Below are 19,748 nucleotides of genomic sequence, written 5' to 3' on the forward strand. Positions count from 1 at the left end.
TGTAGACCGATGTCTCCCTCTCGCAGCCTCTGCCCGCGGCGGGTCCGGGAGCGGCCACTGGGAGACACAGGAGGCGTGGCCTCCCGGCGGAAGCGAGGGAGATTGGCGGAGCGCGGCGGCCAATGGGAAGGCGGTGCGGGGTCGCGGCGCGCTTGCGCGGCGGGTTTGAATCGTCGGTCAGCGGTTGAGGCGAGCGGGCGGGTCGGGCGGCCATGGAGGGGGCTGCGCGGTGAGCGGGGACACCGGGACCGGGTTGGGAGGACGGGACGGTTCCGGCGGCCGCCGTGTGCCGGGAAGGCACCGGGACCACGCGGACCTGTGCTGGGGCGGGCGCCAGGGCCGAGGTGCGTAGGGGAGAGGGTGGGGTGCAGGGCTCGGCCTCTGCCCGCCGGAGCTGTGGGGGTGTTGAGGCCTCGGAGGGGCCTTAACCCGTCCCGGGCAGGGCTGAGGCGGCCGCCTGACCTGCCCTTTGCCTTGCAGGAGCTACGAGGCTCAGATACGGAACTACCAAGGGAGTGACCCGCTGGAGCCGTGGGACAGGTCAGCCCGCCCCTGGCTCGGGTGTCGGCATCGCTGCTGGTGGCACGGCAGGGTTGTAACTTGCTTGAGTGCGTTTCAGGTACGTGCAGTGGGTGGAAGGATGTCTTCCCCTTCAAGAAAAACAAAACCGCTTGCCTAGTCTCCTGGAGCAGCTTGTGAAGGCATTCGCGAGTGACAAGAGGTACCACCAAGATCCAAGATTTGTTAACTACTGCATTAAGCTGGTAGGTACATGGTTTTGGGGTAATTAAGCTATCCTAAAAAATTAAAGTCGTCCCACTGTTCTGTAGTTCTGTGACTGCAGAGAGCTGTGGGAGGAAAAGTAGCCCACAGGGATGTGGTGTGGAATTCAGATGTACTGCTCTCTGCAGGAGCTCTGAGAGCTTTTCAGTCTTGCTGAAGGATAGCGTATTTTTTTGAAGCTGTGTTATTAAGCTGTTTAGCTTGTGAGAGGTATCTTATCTACCAACTGGTTTTACCTTTAGAAAAGAATGCTTTTCTATGATGGTAACTAAGAAATCGTTATTGGGGTTTTGCCTGCAACTTCCTTGGATCTTTTTGAAAGTGCCTATGGCTTCTGCATCTTTCTCTTATTCAGGCAGAGTTCATCACTTCTCCTTGCCTGTATTTTGACTACCTATATGGAGAGGGAATTGGTGCAAAGGCATCTAACTTCTATGTTGCTTGGGCTCAGCAGCTTGTAAAGGAAGGCAATGTGCAGTGTGCAGGAGCTGTCCTTCAAAAAGCACTTCACAACCAGGCACAGCCACAAGAGAGCCTGCAACAACTGTATTGGTAATTCTGATTGTCTTTTACGTGTTGAGCTATTCAGGTAGCGTACATTTTTTGTTGGTTTTTTTTTTTTTTCTTGTGTGCGTATGTCCTGTGCTGTAGCAGAGGTAGACTAATAATTATTTTTGTTAAAGGTAGGTATAAGCTTAACAGTACTTCTTCACCATTCAATATTTGTTGGGTGTATTGAGAAAAACTGTACCAGTGTGTCTTCAGTGAAGTGGGGCTCAGAAAGAAACCCCCTTAATTGATTCATTTCCTGTCTGTTTTCTGTTAAGTTGATCCAGACTATAAAGATGCATAGCCTGGCCTGCTTCAGGCAGCCTACCTTGGAAATACTGTGTGAGAGCTTAATTCCTTGGAAGATCAAGCAATTTGGCCATGCTCATGACACCTGGCTTTTCAAGTTAGGGACATCTGTATGCTTTCCAGAGTGTATTAACTGGCTGTAGCTCACCCTATAGCTGCCTGTGCTTCTATTGACACTGTCAGTTGAATGCATACTTCAGCTGCTGCATGATTTGCAACCTCTTTGATTTTGGTTTGTGGCCATAGCTGGAACTGCAGTGAAATCAAACATCAGTTCCTGATCTGAGCTGGACTTTTTAGTTCACCTTGGGGATATGTTGACAATAATAACATATATCCAGTTTCTTGTGCTTACTGCACAATATGTAGCTGAGAGTGGGTGCCTGTTGGAGTTTAGCACTAGAGCTGTTGGAAGCACTAGAATTGGTGCTTATCGTGATGGTATGTGTTCCCTCTGGTGATGAGAAAACAAGAACCCAACTTCCATATACTGTTGCCTATTGGAGGCTTTTTTTATTTTGTGAGTGTGACGCTAACAGGATATGTCCGTATATAGTAATAAGTGTCCTGTAAGTAACTTGAATTTTTTAATGTTACATTTCATAGCATGATGACCGTACAAGGAAATCAAAGGTTCCTGGGGAGGGGGGAGGAATGAGGGAGAGGTGACTTGCTGATAATAACTGACATTTCTTGCAATTCAGCTGGCTGCAGAATTATGATCCTCAGAATCCTCCTTTGCAAGGTGAGGCTAAAGATATCTGTCTGTGAGCTGTAGCTCAATTAGATGAATCTTTTACCTCGATCGGTGAATTTTGTCAATGAAGAAAGTAATTTTCCTGTAGAAACCGATATTTATTCCCCCCCCCCCCGCCCCCCCTGCCGTTTTCCTGGCCATATTTAAAATCCTTAAGGGGCGTGTATTCAAAATGAGGTATTAATTTTCCAATGCTTAAAGTTAATAGAAGTTCATAAATGAGAAAATGATTTCTACTCATTAATGCAGACCTATATTATCTGTCCCAGGTGCTGCTGTTATAAAACCACTTCAAACTTCTCATGCTGCAAATCAAATGGCTCCACGAAAAGGTGTTTCAAATCTTGATGACCCGGCGTACACTCGCAAAAATCAGGTAAATGACTTAATAAGCCACTTATGCGTTGTGGGAAAAATGTGGAGCCCTCACATAAAGTTTAGATTGATGAGCTTGACTGAATAAGAAAGATAAAATGTATTAACTACATCTGATGTATCTCAAAAATGTTACTGATGTGATGCTTACAGCATAAAAACATCTTCATAGAAATGTCTCAACTGGGAAGCATTGGGACACTCTTTTGAGTCACTTGACACGTTTCCAGAACCACAGGCAAAGAGCGATCCATCCAGCTGGTTAGCATTCTTTGGAGGAATAATGTTATCAATAGATTCTGTGCCAGTCATGCTTCTAGGGAGATGCCGACACTGAATTTTGGTGACATTCAAGTTACTTCTTAAATACCCTCTCTAGGAATTAATAGAAGATAATGCCAGAGGAAGAAGAGAAGTTTCCAGGCTGGTCCTCAGTGGGATGGTGGCTTCTTATAGAAGTCAGTCTGTTGAGCTGGGAAATGACTAGGAGGTCACTTTATCACAGTTCATGAGCCCCTTTGTAGCTTGCCAAGTTAGCTTGTCTCTAGCAAGTTCCAGCTGAGGGTTCTGTTCATACTTCATGGAGATCTTGAGTTAACTTTACAGTGCAAATCCTGTCACCCTGTAGTCATCTTACTTCACCCCTTTCCCCACAATAAAACAACAAAAAAGGAAACTATACTTCTTGTAACTCAGCTAAGTACCAGAATGCAGCACTCTCGTTCTTCTGAGGTTTGGCAAAGCTAGTTACAATTCTTCACAGTCTTTCTGGCACAGTCAGATGAAAGGTGAACAGGGGGTGAAATTAAAGACTGAAAGATTGTGGGTGGGAAACTGATGTAAGCTTTCTCAACTTGGTCCTGTTTTCTAAAGTGCTCATGGCTCTTTCAGTTTGATATTGCCTGCAAACACTTAAAGATATCTTGGATGGTGGAACAGAGCTTAAAACTTACTGCCTGTTCCTTAGCCCTGAGGTTGGATAGCTTGTCAAAGAAAGAAATTGGGTAGGGCCATCCAGTCTGTTCTTAACAAACCCAAGTGATCTGTAACTTATGCTCCTGTTTTTTGGAATAGAAATTACCTGTTCAACTAGTTCCAGTGTCCTTCTGGACTGCAGTTTCCAGAACTACGTCTGTCTCTCAGTTCTCTGGGATCTTGTTTGTCTGCCAAAAGCTCTCAGAGAAGACAGCAAACTGTTATATGGTTAATTCTTCAGGATGAACTTCCTCAGGCTCTGATGACTTGTAGAGCTCTCTTTCTGAACTCTTCTTGCCATGCGCATGGTCTGAATTGTCATCCTTCAATTAGAATTAAATATTAGGGGCTTTGTGGTTGCTGGTCTTGTCAAAATGGGTGGTTAACTATAATATTGGAATTCTTTCTTTCTCATTTTTTTATTTCCCCTGTCCTGTGTTAGGGTCCTGATTCTGCTGGTACTCAGTCCTGCTCTTCTGGTGGAAAAGAAGTGTAAGTTTTTGGGTTGTTGGTTTTTTTTTTTTTTAAAGTCACACTGTAGGAAAATTAACATGCTCACAGAATAAATCCAATAAACTTGAATAGAACTTTTTCTTATTTTCCCTCACAGAAAGTATGTTACTTACATCTCCAAATCTGAAGTTCTCCCTAAGTTGTCATCCACTGTTGTTGAATGTGAGCAGGTTGCAATGTATGACAAAAACCTGCTCATATGTGAAGGCTCTGAACTTTCGTTTGAGGAGCTAAGAGCCAAGAGATACTTCAAGAAATACGAGCGCCTCAGAAGACAGCAAGAATGGGGTATTCTTCTCTTTCCATCTAGCTATTTCAGAAATATTCTTGAAAAACTAATACTTGGCTGCATTCATTTCTTTTGAACCTCTCTACTGAAGCCTGAAAACTTTCTCAAAGCCCAAGTTGGCATCCCAATACAGAAACAGGGTGGGATGACCTTGGAAGCATCGGGTAACATGCCACATGACTGACATCGATATTTACTGTTTAAGCTCATCCCTTGGGTTTGTCTTTTGAAACCTAGGCTGTCATAGTGGTGTTCCCTCTGAGGAAACAGGAGGAAAGTGTGAGCAACTCTGATCTGTATTAGCTACCCTGATGTGAGCTCTAGCTGTGGCTCTCTGCCACCTGTAATTCAAGATAGAGAGCATCTTGGTTCCTATCGGTAGGCTTAATCAGAAAGAGCCCACAGTATGCTTTAAACTGTCACACGCTTACGTATGATGCCATAGTTTGTCCAAGTCAATTAAGGGCATGCTGCAGCTAAGAGAGCAGCACTCCATCTTCACTTGGCCTTCTTGGCAAATGCAGCTGTGGGATGCTCCTTGTATAGTCAGTGATGGCATGCTTGTAGCTGGGATGGTCTCAAGGAAAAGTTTGTCATTAGAGTTAATACTTTATTTGCTGAATGATGACATTTTGGAGAAAAAGCAGGTGGGCTTTCAAACAGATAAGTCCTAGGGAAGCAAAACCAAAACTGAGTGCAAATAAAGAGCAGCTGCTCAGAAGTGAGTTAGTTGTGTATCTGACCATTTACAGGAGGGGGAAAAAAGTTGCCAGGGAATGTTGCTGGATGAAAGAATTACTTATCTCATTGGGTAAAGGAAGAAATGGATAAATTGTAGTCAGTCGAAAAGGGAGAGAGGTTCAGTGGGAGGAAAGACGCTAATGCATTTTTAAAACAAGTGGTTGAGTGGCAGCACAAGCGCACACCAGCTGAGAGGTAGGCTAGCCTGTGAACTCTGCTAAAAGGCAATTAGGGCTGCTGCTGGTTGCCAGGCCAGTGCTGAGATAGTGTTGTGTAGCCCTCCCTCAAGGGATCAGGACTGAGAGGTTAGACACTGAGTCCTGTGGGAAATACCTGCTTCTCCTAAACCTATGCCTCTAGATCCTAGTGTCATCCTGCAGTTGCACAGACTATATATATTTAAATTTTTAAAATTCAAGCAGCTTGTAGTCACTGTGTTGAGAAACTCATTTAGATACTGATTAACTGTTTCACTTAATAACATTGTTTAATCCTTAGAAGAAGAAGAGAGAGACTCCATAAGGAAAAAAGCGTCAGCTGTCCTTGAACTGCAAGCCCTGCAGCAGAAGCTGGAGCAGCTCACCCAGCTCACCAAAAGCTTGGAGGAAACTAGACTGGAACCAGCACCAGCATCTACATCATCAGCTGAACCAAGTAAGACAGTGGTAAGTATGTACTGTGATCAATAGGAGCAGTCTTCATGAACTTATCTCACAAAATTTAACCATCCTTTAGACAGTAACCAGAGGAGATTGTTAACTACATCTGGATGTTCAGGCTGCAGTGCCTGGCTAGTATAGATACCTGGCATAACTTTAAATACTCGATGACATATGTTTTAATTGTTAAACCCAAAAGTTCATTTTTGCTTCTCCGCAATTTAGTTTTAGTTGCATATGAAAGTTCTTTTCTGCATGAAAAATCATTCTAGTTCTGCAGAAATAAAAGGGAAAATGGCAATGGCTATACTTTCGGGGGGGGGTGTTTGAGTGTAAAAGAACATTTCTCATCTCTGAAGGTGCATCCACATGTGACACCCCGTGCAGCTCTACAGCAGAACTGGATGGCGTCTTGTCAAAGTTCAGATCTGCAAAATGCCCAAGGTCTGGTGCCAGACCAGCCTCAATCAAGTACTTTATCATCCACTGCTCTTACGCTGCAGTCAGTGAAACCCACTGGCCACCAGATGACATCAACCTCCATGTGGGAAGTAACACTTAAGAAGGATGCAGTCAAAACTCAGCTAGAGCTTGGAGAACTCCAGAACAGTTTGTTACACCCTCCATTTGATAATATTGCAGCTCGGGAACGGGCACATCCTGATGCAGCTTCTAACTGGAGCACTGGAGAACAGTACGTATAAACAGGCTAATTCTTGGCTCTGCAAATTGTGCAGTCTTCAGTATCTACACGTCAGCTGAGAATTAGCTAAAAAAAAAAGTCTCTTTCTCTTCTGAAAAGAAATCTGAAGTAGCTTGTGGAAACCAATATTTAGACATAGATCAAACTTACAGTCCTCATTTCAGTTCTTAATTCCTTTAACCCTGTGTTTTAGTTTTAATAACTAAGAGGAAATTCAATGTGTAACTGAAGTAATTATTCAGCATTGCTGTCCCTGGCATGCCTGAAATAAACAACAGGATATGCTTAGTGCATGCAGATCCCATATGTTTCATCTTGGCCACAGAGGTCTCCAGAGAAGAAAAAAAGCACTTGCATTTATCTTCTGCCTTCTTGCTTCTGTGACTTAGCTAGTATAGGAAACAAAATTCAGGGGCAGAGGGAGAAACCTAGGTTGGCAGACAAGCATGGCTGAGTGAGTAGGCTTGGCCAACAAGAGGAAATGGAACCAGTTGTTATTCACTCATATTATGGAGTTACTTGGAGGCAAACTGTATCCAAAAAGTATTTAATGCCTGCATTTTAACCTTTTTAAAGGACTCTGCTGCCCTTCAGGTTTTATACCTATTGGCAACTGTGTGAGAAACTTTCGGGGGGGGCAGTTTCTAATAATATTCTAAAGGATCTCTCACTTGCTTCATTTATGTGACTAAAAAGAGTTATTCATGGGAGAAAAACATCGGGTAACTAGTTGTTGTCTCTCTGGGATGTTTCCTGTGTTCTAGTCTGGGAAAGGCCTCTATACTGCTTAGAGTGCAGTACTGCTAAGTCCTGACCTGAAGCTGGAATTTAAATAATAACTTTTATTTCAAGCTAATGTTCTTAATCTTTCCTTTGAAGGCACCCTAACAAGAAAGCTGGTGGACTAACTACTTCTGTGGACATGAAAGAAGGTAGTAAGCCTAGTTTTGATAAAGACTGGTGCTATTGGTATCACCATTACTGGCTGGGGATCAATAGCATGCGGCTAGTTCCAACCCTAGCTAAGCTTTTCGACTTTCCTAACTCCATCCCTGCATGTTTGGGCAGTGTCCCTATATCCCTTCCATGGAGCCAGTCCCTGTTTCCACCTTCTGTGTAACTCCTTTTTGTTTGAGTTGGGTCAGGAGGACTGTTTATCCTTGCTGGTTTCCTGCCTGCTTGACTCTCTGTGTCAGAATGGGTCGCTCCTGTGAATTGAAGATGGAGTCCTCAGGGGCCACCCAGCTGTCCAAGGTCCCTCTTGCCTTTCAGGGCAGTCTCCCTTGGGAGCCTGCCAAGCAGATCTCTGAACAAGTAAAAATCTGCTCTCCCCAAAATTCTGGGTTGTCATTTTGCTACTTATCTTGTTTACTTTTCTCACTAATGCTTTGCTAGCTACCGAAATGTTAATAAACAATCCCAGGCTACTTCAGAAATGATCTTGCTGTGCTCTTTTCTAGCATCTAGAGTTGGAAATTCTTCCTTTGCTTCTGGAAATGCTTCTCAAGCTACCCCAAACACCTCGCTGAGAGGAGCAATGCAGGCAACACCTTTCAAAGTGCAACCTTCACCTACAGTTCATACGAAGGAAGCATTGGGTAAGCGTCTGGAATAACATGCTAGTTCCACTGGAGTTAATGGGATCTTGCCTGGTAATTTTAGTGGAGCCAAATATACAAGGAGGCTATCTACTGATGGGCGTGTGCACCATTCAATCAAAGAGGAAAGCAAAATTAAATTGGTACTCTTCCTTTGCAATTTTCTGGATGACCCAAAACTTTTGACCAGAAACAGATGCTTTAATAACATCCCAGCAGCCACATCCTGTAAACTCCCAGATAAGTCACTGGTGATACACCTGCCAGGCTTCTTTGGGCAGCACGTTCTCTGAGCTGCTCTTGTCAGTACTGTCAGGGACTCCTGTTTCCGAGATGAAGACCTACAACAGACTAATGTGGAAGAATGTTAGGAGGTTAGCAAGTCAACTCTGGTTGATGTTAAGCTTCCCCCAAAGCTGAAACAAGGGTGACTTATGCAAAAGGTCTTTGATTATTTAACAGACATTGTCAATTCTAAACATTGCTTTTTCAAAATCCTAAAAGGGAAATTACAATTGTTTCTGATGTCAGATGTGGAGTAATAATATCCTGATGCTGTTTTATCCCTTTTGTACTCTTCTGCCATGTTCTTCTGTTTTGACAGTAAGCCTATTAACCGCTACCATGTAGCAAGCTGTTGCAGCTGAATATGTATCTGTAAAAATAATGATTGAAAAACCCCTTGTGATATTCATTAGTCTTCCAAATATCTAAGAAGATAAAGGAGAATTTGCTCCTTTAGGAGAACTTTGAAATCTCATCTTGGAGAGGAACTGAAAAAAAAAAAAGGCCATGGCACCAGCAAGTATGTGTTGGCCAAGTCAGATCTTCCTGTGTTTGTTCAGTTGTCTGGAGTGTTTAAATATGAAGGAATAATTGGTTATTGGCATTTGATAAATTATAAGAATATTATAAATAATTGTCATTTGACTACTACACAATGGAAGAACTTCTGAAAATTTCTTTTACTGGGAGTGATATTCCTGTGGGGTTTGTTTTGGTTTGGTTTCTTAGGATTTCTCATGGATATGTTTCAAACACCCATCTTGCCTGAACCATCTACTCTTGAAGAGAGCGAGGAGCAATTTGAAGTCTTTTGCAGAAAAAGTGGTATGTACTATTTATTTTTTTGGTCCATTATATTTCACTCCTTTATTTCCCATTTACCCCTCCTACAAGTCCTGATAATTTTGAGATAAGTAGTTGTTTGAGTAGGTGTGAAGAAGCAACTTCTTTCCTGATAATTTAATTTAATGACAAGTTCCAAATTTTGATACACAGTCTGAGAACAGCAGAAGCACTTTACCATTAGCAAGCCTATTAATGTGTTCATTGGACATGTTGCTTCTCCCTAGAGACTTCTCTGGTATTTAAAACCTAACTTTGAAAAGGGCACAGCTGGTACTTCATATGAGTAAAGCTTTTTCTACAATGTTTTGCAGGCTGGGTGTTAGTCTCTGAATTGCCAGCTTATTGTAACAGTTAAAGCTGTCTGAAGACCAGGCAGTAGCAGTGGCTTGCAAGAGATATTTCACAACTGGTCAGATGCAGCCAAGAAGGCTTCTGTACTCTGGCCAGTCTTGGTTTTGAGATGGAAGTATCTTCCCCATTTCCAAAAGGAGACATGATCTGAGTGGCAATTCTGAGGATGCTCTTGGTCTAGCTAGATGCAGCCATGACCATCAGTTGTCTGGTTAGGGGTGAAGATGTGACTGTATATATAATCATTATTGGGTGAAGATAATATTGGTTATCTCTTATTTTTAAGAGCCTGATGGAAGTCTGAAAACTAATGTCATTGCCCCTGTCATGCCTGCATTTTCTATCTTTGAAGATGAGAATGAAAAAGAGAACAGTGGGTAAGGAGGAAAAAAATAACAGCTGAGTTCAGTTTATTAAGAATTGCATATAGGATTGATTCTATTCCATATAATTTTGCTGTGACTGTATTTGCAGTATCAGGATTGGCTTGAATACAATCACTAGCAGCTGTGTGGCAGTGGCATGAGAAAGTTGTAGTTGCTTCTCTGTGGAATTGCGCAACTTTCCTGTTTGGATAGTGTGCTCGAGATGCTTAATTTTCTGGAAAACTGTGGATAGCTTGTTTCTTTGAGCTACTGCAACTTCTCTAAGTATCTGCAAATGGGATTCTTTAAACAAATTTTACAAAATAAAAATTAAAACCAACAGGTCTTTGTTACGGTCAGTCTGCCTGGGAAAGTTTCTGGGGAAAAGCTATTCTAAACTACCTGTTTTGTCAGGATCCCACAGCATAAAAACAAGCCAGAAGAGCCCAGAACTACTGGAGAACGTCCCTTGACTGACTGTACAGCAAGTACAGAAGTGAGTGTTTGGTCTTATTGCAAGAATTAGCCTTGAAAATGGGTTATGTAATTATAGGGGATATCGGAGGTGGTTGTATTTACCTTTGTTCTATCCCAATCCTTCAATATTCTTATGAATGATACCTAGCTGATGTCTAGATACCCTTTCCCATTTCCTGCCAATGGGATGAACTTTCAGTTGTTAATTTTCACAAAACTTCCAGGAACTTGACAGTGGAGATCTCTATCCCTAGAACAAATTCTACTGCAGTTGATGGGTGGATTTGGCATCTGTTTGAGGGAGGAAGAGGGAGCAAGGGACACTTAATGTTCTAATAACCACCTAACAGTTTTCATAGCCAAGGAGATCCATAAAACTTCAGGCTGCTTGGATACATGGTCACCATGTAATGAGATGGGCTTTTTCAGACTCTTATAGCAATTTTTCATTGTCTAACATTTTGCTGTGGTATTCATTATTGCTAACATTCAGGTCTGATACAAAACTATGTAAACCTGTGATTTAGGTTATACTGCCATTCCTTTATTTTTCTGATATTGTAAGTTGGCACATACAGGTTCACCATTATTGAAACTGACTGCAGAGACTGCTGGTAGGTTACAGTGCAGCTCTGGCAGGGTAGTTTTGATGGCTTAGTTTTAAATCTTCACATATTTTTTCCCATCTAGGATGAAACAGGGATACCGGAGTTCTTGAGGGATGATTATACGGTGTGGAATGTACCAAGTAATACTAAAACTTTAGGTCCCAGTCCAAATAACACAAGAGACTTTGCACGAGCTGCCCAGCTTGTATCAACACCATTTAATTACCTGTCAGCACATTCGCGACAAGCTTTGGGCAACAAAGGTAAAATAATGAATATTTGAGGTTGAGAGCATCTAATTCAGTACTACATAACTCCATTTCTGTGCCCTGGTTACCTCGCAGGCCTTGCCAAATACCGCATAGGTATGGCTCCCACTGCTGCCACTTCCAAGTACGCATGCCTTGCAGAACAGCAGCTGGGAGCGTGGGCTGACCCGGCGCATAAGGTTCCAAGAATTTTTAATTGGGGGATAAGAGAAGCTTTGACTGTGCTGTCAAACTGCTATTCTGAACTGTTCCAAGGGGTTATAAATAGTAAAAAAATTGACGGAAGTCCCAGCACCTTCTTCTTCTGGGGGCACCTTTATGCTTGTCTGCTCCTCTTTAGTCTCGGAATACACTCCCTAAAGAAATCAAGCTGTTGTCTTTACTTGCATATTTTAAAATAGGCTTATTCAGTTCTAGCTTTTGTGATACCTTAGCAGCTTTCACAGCTGCACTGTGACTTAACCTTCTTGTCTTGGTAAGAATGCTCTAAATGTGCTTGCCTTTGGGGAGAATAAACATTTCCTATTGTTGCTATTCCCTTTGTTCAGCCTATGGGGATGACTTGCCACAAATGGATTTGGAGTTTTCTGAAGAACTGCACAAGCAGACAACAACTAAGAAGCTAAGGTATGTCGTGACTTGCTGAGATTTTCAAGGCTCGAGAGTGCTGGGCAAAGCTATGCCAGAGCAGGCAGGTCTGCTATACTGCTCTCGTTGCAAGTTTTTGAAGTAATCTAGAGCTGACACATTTGTGTCAGACTGACTCTGCTTAGCATACATCTCAGCACTTTGTGGCGTTAAATGAACCTGGGTATGGTGATAATGCCCCAAAAATGCTCCTATGACTTAAGTTTTCTGATACGTTTAAATTGAAAGTTAACTGTCCAGACAGTTTTAATGGCTGTGTATGTAAAACTACTGATTTCTTTTCAATATTGGCTGAACTTGTTGGCCGATGAACTTGAAAGTTATTAGACTATGGGTAACATGATACGACCAAATCTTATTTTCTTAAGAAATGTGCATTTTATTCATCTTTATGTTGGCTATAGCCAAGGTTGCAAGCACAGACATTTGACACATTTGCTTACTGAAGATGCAAAAATACCATGGCAGTACTGTCAATTAATAAAATTTTGTTTTAAATACGTAGCCCTGCTCTTGCAGAACAAGGAGAGCTCCAAGGAAATGTCTTGAAACAAGGAAATGGAATTCAAGGAATTGCTACAGCTGCTTCTCAAAGATTACAGGAGCAGACTGCCACAAGCAGAACTGAATATTCCTCATCTGTTGGGGTGGACAAAATTTCCCATGAAAAGCTGTCTAGTGCTGGGCAGGACAGGACAGCCTGGAGTGTTAGAGCTGCAGGTACAGAGCATTGCCTACAGTTTTCTTCTGTCAAGTCTGAGGCCGGAGCAGCGTCATGTTCTTGCAGCAGTGCTTTGTTCCAATATGAAAGTGGTCACTGCAGTAAGCAAACTGTCTTGTGGCTTCTGCAAGGAGATTGCTGCGTATGTACAAGTGATGTAAGGAAGGACAAGTGTGGGTTGTAACTATTACATGATGCCAAAGATATTCAGAAGTACAGGAGTACTTGGGAGCACCTAAGGGTTCTTTGCTAGTTGAGGCTCAAATAGTATACTTCAGAAACATCTGTTTTCAACTTGTGATTAAAAAAAAATTTCTGGGCAACTTTAACGGAAGGCATAGGTATAAAAGCTGGTTTGTCAAAATTAAGGAATACTTAACTTACCCCTCTCTGATTTTTGTGTTGTGGGTTGTTCTGTTTTTTTTAAATCAGTGACACTCATTCAAGTATAAGCTTGTGTTACCCTTTTGAAATGATGGTTTTCTTATAGCTTTTATAGCTTAAATACTTTTCTTCTTTCCATGAAGTCCTTGTTGAGAACCCTTGGGATAAAGAATTAATTTGCAAATTCTTATCAGAGCTTCCTAAACCACTCCACACCTATGCCAACTACTTTGAATGGAAATCTACTCTTCCGTCCATCAGACTGAAGGCTGAATTCCCACTGGGTAAGAGCTACTTCAAATATTTCACTTTAAAGGATTTCTTGAAGTTTTTCTGGGAACCTCTGAAGTATTTTTCTAATTCAGTTTACTTGCATGTATACCCAGATAGCTTCCAGATTAAACCTCAGATTTGAAATTAGACCTGGGGTTTTTTTTGTCTTTTATAGCATAAGCATTTTTAATTAGGCATTCTGAGTAGGGAGTTTTCCTAGTTTTCCTCTCCTAGTAATCTGTGACACAACTCTCAAACTTAGTATAGAACAGCAGCCATCCTGTGTCAACAAAATCCGTATGACAGTAGTTGCAACATACTTGTATGACTTAAACATTAGTGTTTACTTTTTCAAGGAATGCACTTTGGAATTTGATTACTTCCAGGGAGTCAGACTAAAACAGAAACACTGATTTTTAGTGTGTGGCACTTCACAGCACTCTTGTTCTCAAGAGTGAGTACAGGCTCTCTTCTATGGAAAGATTGCCTAGCAAGAAGAGACTTGTAAAGAAAGACTAGCACTAGGGTTGAAGCAATAACTGATATAGGCAGGTGCTTTTTGCTTTTTTCTTTTTCCTTTTTTTTTTTTTTTTTTCTTTTCGGAGTAGTGATGTCTCTTCTGTGAAGTTTGCAAGCAGGACTTAATGTTGTTAATCTCTTAAAGGTTCCAGCTCATTCCATGTGGACTGCTTGGTTGGAGAGGGAGCTTTTGCTCAAGTCTATCAGGCTTCCATTCTGGATGCAAATAACCCTAGAAACAATCAGAAAGTAACATTCAAGGTAAGTAGTGTTGATTCAGAATAGCTCTGCTGGAAAATTTGTGAGTCTTACAGTAATATCACCTACTCTGGGTGGATTCTGCTGAGTTTTCTTATTTATAAATAAATATTGGCAAAGCATATTGGTCTATCCTCAAAGCCTTGTTCAGGTTGAGTGCCATGATGTCTGATTCACTCTACATGGGACGTTTTTTATCCTCTTAACTCGACTTGCCTCTTCATCTTTTCTTTATAAAATAGTCACAAGTATCCTAAGTAAGGAGTAAGAGCTACAGCCAGGCTGTCTTTCTCTGCTGAACAAAGGCAGCTACTTGTGCGAGTGCTCTTAGTCCACAGCAAATGAAATGTGTGTAGATTGATGATAAAATTGGGGCCACTCCTTGTTCCAGATACATGCCCACTAGCTTTCCACAAGCATTTTTGCACTTTGTGCAGCCAGCCTGTTTGGTGGCAGCTGGCTATTGCATAGACTTTGCTGGGTGATAACTCTCTAGTGCAGTTTTATTAATAAACACACTTGTCTTGATGGTGCTTGTAGATTGTGTGGCTCCCTCTCTGCTCTGCCCTATCTTCTTCCAGGCTGCTTCAGTGCAGGAATCAGCAACAGATGATAGCATGTGTTTACATCAGAACCGCTGCCAAAAGGAAAGTCTGTGCAACTGTGAGGTCAGCTTAGCCCAAGAGGGTTGTACTAGGTCATGCACCCCTGCATCTGCTGCTGGCTGAGAGGGCACATGTACAGTTATTACAGTCTGGCTGAAACATGCTTATGTGATTGAGTTGACATACACACACCCTTAGCCTTTCCACATGAGATCTATTTTTGGAACCTTTTTATGTCTCTCCTCTGCAACATTTAATCTTTCAGAAAAAAACCCCAAACTTGTTAACACCTTAACTGAGAGCTTTCTAGCATGTCAAGGTGGCTTAAGTTTTTTTGTTTTGTTTTTTTTTTTTGAGCATCAGGTATTCAACGTAGTGGGGGAAATAGTAGGGAAAGGAATTGGAAAGGTTTTCTTGTTTTGACTTCAAAAGCCTTCTGTCTTACAGAAAATGTCTGTTGCCAGCAGAAACATCAATGTTGCAGAAAGGCTGACATTTTAAATAACACAAAAGAGTGTATAAGCCAGAATGGAATTGTAGTGTGTAATTGAAGTATTTATTCAAGAGGATTAATCATTGAGTGTATTGACCTGAGGTTAATTGCTGTAGATACAAGTATTCTGTTTGGTCAGGAAGAAAAATGCCTAGTCTGCCATTAAAAACAAAACAAAAAAACCCAACTTGAGAAGAACTTCTGCTTTTAATGCCGATAGATTTTTCCTAGTAAATCAACTTTTTGGTATCAGGTCCAGAAGCCTGCCAACCCTTGGGAGTTCTATATAGCAACGCAACTGGTAGAAAGGCTCAATCCAAGTATACGCCATCTCTACATCCACTTTTATTCTGCTCATTTCTTTCAAAATGGAAGCATTTTGGTTGGTGAGCTCTACAACTATGGAACATTGCTGGTAAGTGTGATCAGCTTGTGCTCTGGATCATCTATATTCTTTCTGGAGTGCTATCACATTACAATATTCAGATATCCCCTCTACTCCCCACTTTATGGACCTTTATTGTGAACATATTCTGTGTTTATCAACATGGACCTGTAATCTGTATCAAGTTGTTTCTGCGTAGCTGATGGTTCTTTGCTATCTTTTTGTTTCCAGAATGCCATAAACATTTACAAAAGGCTTCCTGAAAAGGTGATGCCTCAAGCACTCGTAGTCTACTTTGCTGTAAAAATTCTTTATATGGTGGAAGAGCTCCACAGCTGCAAAATCATTCATGGTGACATTAAACCTGACAATTTCATACTTGGAGAAAGGCCAGTATTTCCCTTTGCTACCTGAGATGCTAGCATATCATGATATCATAGCCTTGATACTTATGTGATCACTTCTTGTTGTCATGGTTGAAGGTTTCTGGACAATGATACGTGTGACATAGATGGCCTCTCTCATGGCTTGACACTCATTGACTTGGGCCAGAGTATAGACATGAAACTCTTTCCTGAAGGAACAGCATTTACTGCAAAGTGTGAAACATCTGGATTTCAGTGTATTGAAATGCTGACACAGAAACCGTGGAACTACCAGGTATGAGATTGCATAGACAGCCTGAATGTTTGGAGCTTACTGCATGCATCTGGCATGAATAAATGGAATATAGAAATATTAGACTTTTGCATTAGAGTTCTAGCTTCAGCTCATTGCTTTAAAAATGCAGTCCTGAACCCTCTTCTTACAGAGCTTGCCCTGTTGGCTCCACAAAGTGTTTTTCAGCTAATTTTTAGTGGTCTCAATAGGTTTTTAATATGAAACTTTTTAATGCTTTGTTTAGACAGACTACTTTGGCATTGCAGCAACAGTCTACTGCATGCTCTTTGGTACCTACATGCAAGTAAAGAATGAAAACGGTATCTGGAAGCCTGAAGGAGCCTTCAGAAGGTTGGTGTCAAAAATGTTTTTGAAAGATGCGTCATTAGTACCAGGCTTGTTTGAGGTTAGTTTCTGTACAGCTTTCAGTGTTACTTGCATGCGTTTCTTGATGCCCTAAAACCTGTGGGTGTTCAGTGCATGGGAAATGCTTTATAGAATTCACTGACTTAAGCACCGGATCAGCAGTGCACGTGGTGAATTGCATGGCATCCTCAGCTACTTGCTGCCTGGAAAGAGGAAACAACAACTAATGAGGAAAAATCCCACTGGTTCACTAAGCAGCACACCACAACGGAAGCTGCGTTGTGTTACAGTGATGTCTGCAGCTACTCCAGCCTCTAACTGGGGGAGGGAGCAGGGTAGATATGGGAAACAGTATTTTAACAGCTTGAATTTAGAAATTATTTTGATGCATTCTTGTTCCTTTGCAGGCTTGCCAATGCTGACCTGTGGAAAGAGTTCTTTGAGAGCATGCTAAACATCCCCAACTGCCACAGCCTGCCTTCTCTAGGAGTTTTGCGCAAAAGGCTGAAGGACTTATTTTGCAGGTCATATGCAAAGGAAATAAAGTTCCTTCGGAACAGACTTGTTGTGTTGCTCATAGAACACAAACGGTCACGAAAATAAGCATTTAGTTTGCACAGTTGCTGAGCACTGGTATTTTGTTGATGTGAAATCTTTTTGTAATAACTTGTTTTAAAAATAAATGTTATTGGGATTAACTTCAGGAATGATAACTTTCATCTTTCTATGCCTTTGTGGAAAAAAATTACACTAACATTACTTGTTAATTTAACTTGTCCAGTCTGGGAGGCAAGGGCATGCTGGAGACTGTAGACAGTTGTCATAATATTGTGTGTTTCTAAAGGGGAAAAGAAGCTGGTGAAAAGTAGTGTACACATGAAGTAATTGCTTTCAACCTCCCCTGGGATTTTTGAAAAAGTTCATCGAAGCGTTCATGTCGAAGGGACCTTGGGAACTCTGCTGCTCTGACCTGAAAGCAAGGTCAAGGCTGCGTTCAGACCAACTACGCTGGCAGCCCTTAGCTCTCGTATAGAGGCTAGGAAGTGTACAGGTGATAAATGCAGTCCAGCCAGGTGAAGGGCAGGCTGATCTTGGAAATGTAAAGCATATGTGAGGTGTTGAGGATTCATTTTCCCAACATGAAAAATGGTGAACAGAGCCTTTGGGGAAGAGCGAGTTGTTGGAAATGGGAATGTAATTCCAGACTGAGACTCCACCACTGAGGAAGACTGCCGTATCTCTTCAAAGAGAAGCGAAGAGAGCATTTGGAAGTGAAACAGCATGTATGTAACGTGGGCTACAAGAGTGTGAACTCGTAGCTTTCTACACCTGATCAGGGAAAAACCCGTGGTCGGTGTGTGTGTAAGGACAGGTTTTCTGTAGGTCTCTCTTCCAAAAAAGCCACTGCAGATAATTAATGAATATGAGGAAACGCTGTTCTGAGTCTGTGACGAGATGAATGTGCAGATGAGCAACAGCACTCAGAGGGCTACATTCACAGCCCTCCCCCTCTACCCTTGCTCTCAGGAGCTTCTGGGATGAAAGAAACTGAGATTCACAGGTTAGATTTAGATTGGATAGGACTGAAGTCACACTTGCTGCTTGTGTTACGTTCACTTCTGACCAGCACAACACAATTATTAGAGATGAGGGGGAAACCAAGAGGCAAGTGTCTCTCCTGACTGGAATCAAAATGGTGGTTTTCTGTTAGTTATGATGTTTTGTTTTCCTTTTTTCTGGCAGAATATTTTGAAAATACTCTGGGAAAATGCCAGGAAAGGGTTCCTTTAAAAGTGTTCCCTATTCATTTTTATCTGTTTTTATGTTTCTTGATTACAGCCACCATACACCAACACCCTGAATTGTTGCTGCATGTGCAAGTCACAAACTCGAGTTTGCATGAGGTTGGCTTGACTTTATAGCTATTTTGTCAAATGTTAAATGTTGAAATAACTTGAATTACCTGAATTATACAAACTCCAAAGAAATCTAGCCAGCACTTTGAACACACCAGCTCCACGGCGGTGTCTGTACTGGGCTGTCTTCCTTGACTTGGGAGGAAAGGCTGTGCTCTCTCAGCTGAGAACGGACATTGCTTCTTCGGAGCAACATCACCATTGACTCACACGAAGCAAACCTCTCAGGTGGAGGTTTCCTCTGCTTGCCTTGCTTCAAAGCAAAACTTGCTTGCTGTGTTTATTCTTGCAGCTGAACATTTAAAAGGAGACCAGGAGTAGGTGGACACGGCTGATAGGTACCATGAAGAGTGGACGGCACCTCTCAAACTCCCTTTGCCATGGAGCAAGCTGTTGGTTTTTCTTTCATCCTTCAGCATTGCTAAGCTGAGAAGTGCTGCTAAAACTAGTCTGTGTGACTTTTTCTCTGGAGTCACAACTGTGATCGCTTTGGAGGGCTTCCTAGCTGGACCTGACCTGCCTTCCCCCTCCTCTGAGACTTCCATTTGGTGGCAAAATCTCCCCAACTGCCCCATCTGGGGAGGAGCTGCGCCAGAGGTATGCGCCAGGGAGCTGGGGCTGCTAGTGGCAGGTGCTCCTGTGGCTGCTTGCCCAAAATTGGCACTGCAGCTTATTGTGGCTGCTGATTGATCAGTCTCAGGGAATAAATATGTATGGGGCTTAGCTCCTCGCAGGCTGGGGGATGCTCTGCGTTAATGCCTTACAAATGGTGAATAACGGATGGCCGGTGGTGCAGCACGCTGCTGAGCAACCAGGATTGCTGGGACAATCCCAGCACAGAGACCTTCCTCCTCTCTGTGGATAGATAAAATGGGGACCCGTAACCAGAAGTTATGGGACCTGAGGTGATTTGGAAAGAAGATAAGGTATGGAGGAGAGGAGAACCAGCAGCGCTGCATGGGGAAGTTAGTGCTCAATGTGCGTGCAGCATGCAAAAATGCTGCATTTCGACTTTTGCTGCCTGTAAATCCTCTTCACTCAAACTGCATGTGAGTGATGTGCAGACTT

At 42.3% G+C, this 19,748-nt stretch overlaps 1 protein-coding gene across 3 annotated transcripts; it reads left to right on the forward strand.

Annotated features, from left to right (window-relative positions):
* Positions 1 to 132: 132 nt before the first annotated feature.
* Positions 133 to 17,477, forward strand: BUB1 (BUB1 mitotic checkpoint serine/threonine kinase). 3 transcript variants are annotated; one of them, XM_069787742.1, is made up of 25 exons: positions 133 to 229; positions 481 to 540; positions 620 to 764; positions 1,139 to 1,335; positions 2,346 to 2,386; positions 2,668 to 2,774; positions 4,191 to 4,240; positions 4,359 to 4,549; positions 5,793 to 5,956; positions 6,310 to 6,644; positions 7,533 to 7,585; positions 8,114 to 8,251; positions 9,266 to 9,361; positions 10,020 to 10,110; positions 10,513 to 10,594; positions 11,266 to 11,446; positions 12,001 to 12,079; positions 12,606 to 12,820; positions 13,349 to 13,489; positions 14,143 to 14,258; positions 15,607 to 15,768; positions 15,970 to 16,127; positions 16,221 to 16,398; positions 16,643 to 16,749; positions 17,172 to 17,477. In XM_069787742.1, the coding sequence occupies exons 1-25, from the start codon at positions 213 to 215 to the stop codon at positions 17,365 to 17,367; spliced, it is 3,300 nt and encodes a 1,099-aa protein (XP_069643843.1). In that variant the 5' UTR covers positions 133 to 212; the 3' UTR covers positions 17,368 to 17,477. The 3 variants fall into 3 exon arrangements, with proteins under 3 accessions (XP_069643843.1, XP_069643842.1, XP_069643844.1); XM_069787741.1 differs by having other exon boundaries at positions 134 to 229; positions 5,790 to 5,956; XM_069787743.1 differs by having other exon boundaries at positions 134 to 229; positions 1,235 to 1,335; positions 5,790 to 5,956.
* Positions 17,478 to 19,748: the final 2,271 nt, after the last annotated feature.

The sequence above is a fragment of the Haliaeetus albicilla genome, chromosome 7 (assembly GCF_947461875.1).
Source record: "Haliaeetus albicilla chromosome 7, bHalAlb1.1, whole genome shotgun sequence".
Lineage (NCBI taxonomy): Eukaryota > Metazoa > Chordata > Aves > Accipitriformes > Accipitridae > Haliaeetus > Haliaeetus albicilla.

Bases quoted from the DNA above. Each gene is read 5' to 3' on its own strand.
- BUB1 (XM_069787741.1), top strand. The intron at 4,550-5,789 runs GTATTCTTCTCT...TTTAATCCTTAG, and splicing joins CAGAAGACAGCAAGAATGGG to AAGAAGAAGAGAGAGACTCC. The intron at 14,259-15,606 runs GTAAGTAGTGTT...TTTTGGTATCAG, and splicing joins ATCAGAAAGTAACATTCAAG to GTCCAGAAGCCTGCCAACCC.